We start from the raw sequence: 7327 nt of genomic DNA on the forward strand, positions 1-7327 counted from the left end.
GAGACAATGACCAAAACAAGACAATGGACCGAGAGAGAATACAAATAGTTGCAGAATGATGCACTTGTAAAGTCTGAAAGTATTTTGTAGAAATGTTCAACCGAAAGGAAAAGCTGACAGAACCAAAGTGAATCTGTGCAGAATTTTGCTGCAAATCTTGGACAGATGAGGCATTTACGCCTCACCAAGTCATTTATTGTTGACTTATTTGACCAACATTATTTTGTTTAAATACTTTTTTTTTAAATTAACCAAGACTTTATTTGTGTATTAATAATAATTTGAAGTTTTTGGATTCTACATTTGCAATTTGCTTGCATTAACAGCAGATTCACTGCAACAGGCAACAAGACAAGTATGTGGTCGAACCCTGCTCTCTGCTTGCGAGGCAGACGTGCTAATCGCTACAGTATGAAATTGCACGTTTGTTGACTGACAAATGGAAATACAGTAGTGTTACTCAGTTCAAGTGAGGCTTTGTTTACTGGAAAGAAAGAGACAGCGTTTCCAATTCAAATGCACTATTGATGTGAAAACGTCATTCACTTTTCATTCAGCTGGCTGTGTTAATTATGCAGACGGTTTCATTTGTTACATTTATTCTTATTATCATTCTTATTTGTTGTATCCTGTAGTGCTTTCTAACATCTTACAGATGTGAACCCATAACATGTATCGCTAATATAAATATAATATTTTTACTTTTACTTTGCTTGGTTTGAAGTTTCAGCAAATGTCTCCTTGCTAAAATGCTAGCCTGCTAGCTCTCCCTGTTGCACAAACGACGATGTTCTCGTGGTCTCTTTTCTTATTCAGCTATACCACACAGTTTTGTTTCACTCTTTTGGAGCATTTCACAGATTTTCTCGGTCAGGATTTTTTATCATCTCTGGATAACTGAACTTCTGTTAGACTCTTTTTTTTTTTGCTAACCAACTTGACCTTAGCTCTAAAGGACACTCGTGTGGATAATTGAAATTCCATTTCCATCGGGCAGATGCTAACAAGATTTTACCTCCACATTTATTCCACCCTAAAGAGAGATCCTGGGGGCAACCTGATAGCTGAACGATCAAACCATACACTCAACATATGAACATCTGATTAGAGAAGCAGGTTCCTGGTATTATTCCTGGCCAGTAGGACCGTTGGAGGTATTTTATTTTTTTACTACATAATCTACATCCTCTCCACTGTTTCCATGACATGAGGACAAGGAAATGGAGAATAACACTACAGTTATTCCTATTAATCCTACTTTGTTCAATACATTTCTTATAAGAGTAACTGTTACTGAAATATGTTTGCTGTTATTTCCTATATACCTTAGACCAGTGGTCCCCAAACCTTTTTTTTGTACCACATATTTTATGCAAGTTGTATGTGAGGTAAAATGTCACCTCACCCCTTGGGGACCCCTGCTTTAGACCTTACTGTAGAACTTCCAGCTGAGTTATATCAATTAAAGGAAAATGTCAAATGATTTACCTTGGAAGAGATACTCCTCTGTGTTCATGTCAGGATTGTCGGTGATAATGTCAAACGGGGATCTTCCTGCCATCATCTCAAACATCAGCACACCCAGGGCCCACCAGTCTACGCTGAAGCCTGTGAGGATCAACAACATGTTGACTGATTTTTGTTTTGTTTTGTTTTTTAATAAATGTGCTTGGGGATATTTCAATCATTAAAATTGGTGAGTTTTAAAAAATATATATTAAAGTTGGAGAGTTTCTTAGGTTACAACATACTTCATGGTTAGTCAAGGATTTCTTTAATGCCACAAAATAAGGTTCTTGTTATTTTTGGATCAGTCATTAATTATGAGAATGAGAATAAACCTGTTTGTTCAAATGTTCCTGATGCTGAGTCTGACAAGGATAATAGTGTTTTTAATCATTTCTAAATCTCTAAGATTGTCAAAGTTCATGCTCCTTTTCGACAAGATCATTATGATCTGTATAACCCAGACATAGGCAAACGTTTTGGCTCGAGGGCCACAACGTTTCCTTAAATTTGACAGGGGTGCCGGGTCATGAGCAGATAGATGGAGCGTTAGATAAATGACATGTCAATGCCATGCATAAAGGCTAAAATGCAAAGGCAGATCTGTAATGATAATATAAATGAATAATATGATTTGGACAAGTTTGGCGGGCCACATCTATAACGCAAACGGGCCACATCTGGCCCACAGGCCGTAGTTTGCCCATGCCTAGTACAACCCAATGCAGACTGTAAGTCGTTTGATTGGGAACTTTAATATCTGGCTTATTAAAAATGTGTTTTCTGGTTCTCTGACACAAACTGTCACTCACCATAGTCTTCTCCTCTGAGTATCTCAGGTGCAATGTAATTGGGAGTTCCACAGAAAGTACTGGTGGTGTCTCCTGGTCTGATCCCTTCCTGGGTACGAACAAGAGAGACAGATAGAATGAACATAAAGGCTGGAGGATGAAGACCTTTCTGTCAACACAAAGGCATTTAACTATTCATCACAAGCTGTACTCAGTCTCTTCTTTTTTTTTCTACCTTGCACATGCCGTAGTCTGTCAGCTTGATGTGTCCGTCGTGGTCCAGGAGCACGTTGTCTAGTTTGAGATCACGGTATATGATGCCCTTTTCGTGCAGGAAGTTGAGAGCGATACAGATTTCAGCAGCATAAAATCTGTAAAATAAATAGAAAAAACGCTCTGTAAAACATGACGGTACAAACTGAGGCTTGGAGTAAATTTGGTTGCATATGTGTTAGTAACCCCAAAATTAACGTGTGCACCACACTGTGGCTCGTTACAGCCCTCAGTGTCGTCTTCATTTGTGTAGATTGTTTTCTGTCTGTGGGAGATAAGCTTTCATTAACACCTAAGATGAGCCTCCCTCTGCCCACCCCCTCTGTCTCTCTGTCTCACGGCTTCAAATCCAACAGATGTCACACACTGAGGTAGAGGCAGCAATGAGGGAGGATGTTTGACAGAGGAATCACAAATCCCACACCGCTCGCTTCCCTGCATTCATTTCTCCATCTGACAGCTCTCATTGTGCCTTCTTGTTTCACTGCTGGCAATAGACTGATAGAAAGTGCGTCCTATCAGCAGCACCATCCGCCGCCCACCAACCCCCCCCATCCTCCCCCACTGTTTGGGGGAATGCAGCCCGGGCTCTCTGTGCGAGCGCTGCTCATGAATATGTACAATCATTATGAGTGATTAACATGCTGCTTTGCATATGTGCAGCCACTGTCTCCAGAATACAGATTGCCGGGGCCGATTGGGGGCCCCAACGGAGCCTCTCTAAATAACCCAGCCTTTGATCGGGCATTTATCAGAGCTGCAGTTGGAGTGCCCCTGGAAGTAGACAGGCTCAGTGAATTATTGGAGCTTATTATATTTCCTAGAGGTGGAAAAAACATGCTAAGTTCTGTTTTGGCTGCAGTGCAACATTGGTGAGGAGCTGCTCAAGATTTCCATTAAAACCCACTGAACTCTGGTGGAGAGCTGTGCTGCTGAGGCACATTTTAGGCTGAGTGCAAAGACACTAATGTATCTTCAGTCATGCACGCACACACACTCTCTCACACACACACACACAATCTTCAGCTGTCCTACAACCACAAAAACACACAGCTGGGTTTTTTTTCTTTTTCTAAAATTGGTGTTATTTTTTTTGTTCTCAACCAACGACAACAGCTCAACTGAGAGCGCTGAACAGAGTCTGTCGCTCACATAAATACATGATGTGAAACACAAAGGAGCCCATCTGGAGGAAGTTCAGCCGGTCCACTCAAATTGTGCAGGCAGCCGTGTGTGTGTGTGTGTGTGTGTGTGTGTGTGTGCCATGTCATCTTAACCAAAACCCAGTTTTAAATTCACATGCTTTCGTGTGTCATGCTGTAGTCATGCAGCTGGAAGACCGTGATCCAGGGCCAAATAACTTAAAAAACCAATAGGAACATAATGACCTCAATAGTTATATTGATAAATACTCATTACTTTACTTTGCAAAGCAGATAAATGTATACTTTACTACTTGGTTTTCAGCAACTCTAGAAAAAAAACATGTTAAAGAGGCTTTGATATGTCAAAGTAATACTGGTACTGACTGTGTCTTCATTATGATTTACATTCCAAACTGGGACCATTTATGACAAATGTAAACAGATGTTCCAACACCTGGATGTTTACCTCGCATGTTCTTCTGGGAGCTTCCGTTGTCGTTGCATATGAAACATTAAGTCGCCTCCGTTTACGTACTCGATCACCAAAAATAACCTGGGAAGAAAAACATAAAGGAGGCATAAAAGAAATAGTCAGAAAATAGTCAGAAAATAGTCAGAAGCCTTCATAAAGCCTGGTCTTCCTGTCTGAGCTCTGGTTTGAAAAAATGCAAATGTAACTTTTGTAATTTTTCTAGAACATGGTGATGAAGGTTCTTCCTCCACTGGTCAAGCCACATCTTGCACCATTAACTGTACAAGTCCTAGTTAATTTTGCAGGCTTTAACAGCAGGCCAGAGCCCAGACAGTCAGTAAGTCTGTGATTGACCACCTGACTAACACAGTTGTCAGACTGATTGTTATTGTGATATTGATCCTATGCTGTTGAGGACATTGTTTCACCACAGTTAAAAAGCCAACTCACAATCTGTTCTGGTCAAGACGCACAGTAATGACTAAAATACACAAACTCTATAAGGCTAAATTGTGAGTCTGGTGTATTTTTCTCAAATATTTCCATATTAATAATTCCATAATTTGGATCAGTCACAAACACAAACCCACACATCTACCTGCTATTACTAGTCTCTATGTTGCAGCAACAAACAACATATAAGGTTTTTGTCATATTTACTGCAGGAGTGTTGATCTATTTTGATTAACCGTGATTAATCACATAATCAACACCTTATATTAATGAGTTTAAACATTTTAATTATTAATCAGCACCTATTTATATGTAAAGTATATTGTGGCTAAATGTAGATTTAACACTTAGCATAAAACATTTAAAAATCCCTACAATGAATGAAAAAATGTTGTGCTAACTTAATCTTCTAAAGAGGCGCAGAGCAGCAACAGACAGCGATATTATATTTTTTATATCTGGGACTGGGTCAAGTATTGACCACACTGACCAGTACCTGGTGCTGTGTATAAATACGAGGGTCGACTTTATCTTGCTCTTACCGACTCTCCGTCTGGAAGCAGGAGTGCAGGCCCACCAGGAACGGATTGGTGGAGGCCTGCTCAAACACGTGCTTCTCCGTCTGAACCCAATCGATGTCCTGCAGAAGAGAGGGGAGACAAAGGAGGGGGGAGGGGGGAGATAATGTAGTAATCAATTTGTCTGATCGATAGACACACAGAGACAGAACAAATCACGGCTGAAAAACCCAGTTTGTTCGGAGACGCCGGTCTGCTTCACCATCATTTCACACTTGGAAGGCTTCGTTCCATGGACTGTCACAGTTGGGACGCAGCAGCCGAAGTATAACCAGGCTGCATGAAGTCTGTCTCAAAACTTCAGTCAGCCAATTTAATAGAAGCTCTTGAAGATGAGACGGGAGTTTTACTGCATCAAAATGTGGAATGTAGACAGTGCTGACAGAAACTTTAGGGCCAAATCCACTCATTCAGAATCTAAGTGTTTATCTATGTAAATATCTTAAACCCATCAGTATATTTTGGATAATATTGCAATTGACAACTTGACATGCTTTTTTTAAATAGAGAATTCTTCTGCTCTTATAGCTCTAGCTTTATAGCTTTAGCTCTTATATTGATTTAATCTGTATCATGTTAGGATAATAGGACTTTTCTGTTACATAAAGATTTTTTTTTTATCCGTTAACATCACTTCCACAGGACAACAAAATCTTATATTTACTTGATTAATGAGCAAACAAAAGTAATTTAGCTTCTTTCTAAATAAATAAAAAACGACAATTAGATTAAAGAGCAGAAATGTGGAAAAACCAGTTCCTTGAAACGGATTTTCTCTGTTTTCGTCATCACTGGTTGAACCGCAGACTACAGAAAGGTGTCAGCGTTGAGCCTGAGGCAAGGTTATCTCACACTGATTTAAAGCGTCTTGAAGTTGGTTATAGTTAAAGTCAATATGAGCTCCAGTGGAGTCGGTGTCTAAACGTTGAGGCCCCTGTGGTTTTCTCCCATTGTTAATTCATAACAACACAATGGAGGCGCCGCACTGTGCACTTGATTCCAAATTCTTTCTACTACTCTCATTAAGACTTGAGGAGTTTCGATGTTGAACAGCCGTCAAAACACATCTCCTGATGGTCATCACCACGGCCCAGTGGTTCAGCGGCTTGTCTGTGGTGAAGCTTCCTTTGAAGTAAAAGGCACGAGAACAGTGATGAATTATTAAGTAAAATAAGACTCATAAATAAGTGAGAAATGGGATGGTCAACATCCCAGAGTGCTTTCAACAAATCTCTGTTTTAGGGGAAATTTGTTGTGGAAATACATTTATCTTTTTTCATCTACATATGTAAAAAAAAAAAAATTAAAAACGATTTTTGAAGCTGGGGCGTAATCTGAGTTTGCTGTGAAGGACTCAACTGGTCATTGAAATTCTGTACGTATTATCTGGCAAGATTAGAAGTTTAGAAGAGTTGAGCAATAGTGCCATCTAGTGGTATACAAGACCACAGGCGCAGCATTTAATGCAGCAGTGCTTCTTTTTTTTCTAATGAAAAAGGTGGGCCTTGGCATGGAACAGTTTGTGAACCCCTGGTATGACAAACAACCACCAATTGTTTGATATTCTATGGGAACTGGAACTGTTCAGGAACCTTTTTGTTCTGTATTGTGAATAGTAGCTTCATTGTTACATAGACTTGTACCAAACCCTTCAGTGCCACAAACTTCTCCAGCACCTTCACTCACTGTCTAAGGTTTGTGTCACTGTCCAGCACTTCACAACCCCTGTCACTGTGACCCAGAACTGTCTTGTTATTCCCGAGGCTCTCCCTCTGGATAATCAGAAACTGCTTGACATTCAGGAGCCCAGATCAAAGCAGCAATAAAAACACTGCTGAATCCAAAAGAAGCGCTCCTCTAATTCTATGAACACACATTGAAAGCGTAATGAGGGAAGTATTTAAAATTCACCATCACATTTAAACCCATCGATTTTCTATCCTGGGACCTGGGCTAAGTTCTCTGCTGAGCAGCAGAACGTTGGCTGCCTTCACTGTATCATCTCCCCTCTGGTGCTGCAGCACAGACTGGATGGTGATAAACAGACGTAGAAAACAGTTACTGTCCAGGTTCTGGGCTTTGTCAGTGTTATGAACTCACTGTGATTCA

At 40.2% G+C, this 7327-nt stretch overlaps 2 protein-coding genes across 6 annotated transcripts in view; both read right to left on the reverse strand.

Moving 5' to 3' along the window:
• Window positions 1–7327, reverse strand: part of snphb (syntaphilin b) — a 1167912-nt gene that overhangs the window by 124628 nt on the left and 1035957 nt on the right. The gene's annotated exons all lie outside the window — the stretch shown is intronic.
• prkcz (protein kinase C, zeta) overlaps window positions 1–7327 on the reverse strand; it is an 82452-nt gene that overhangs the window by 28483 nt on the left and 46642 nt on the right. For all 4 annotated transcript variants that reach the window (XM_008318373.3, XM_008318374.3, XM_008318375.3 and 1 more), the window contains 5 exons: window positions 5183–5280; window positions 4182–4268; window positions 2533–2668; window positions 2319–2406; window positions 1489–1608 (listed from right to left, as the gene is read on the reverse strand). In XM_008318373.3, coding sequence (XP_008316595.1) covers window positions 1489–1608; window positions 2319–2406; window positions 2533–2668; window positions 4182–4268; window positions 5183–5280 — 529 coding nt within the window. The remainder of the gene's footprint in view (window positions 1–1488; window positions 1609–2318; window positions 2407–2532; window positions 2669–4181; window positions 4269–5182; window positions 5281–7327) is intronic.

Source organism: Cynoglossus semilaevis, chromosome 10 (genome assembly GCF_000523025.1).
Source record: "Cynoglossus semilaevis isolate Cse_v1.0 chromosome 10, Cse_v1.0, whole genome shotgun sequence".
NCBI lineage: Eukaryota > Metazoa > Chordata > Actinopteri > Pleuronectiformes > Cynoglossidae > Cynoglossus > Cynoglossus semilaevis.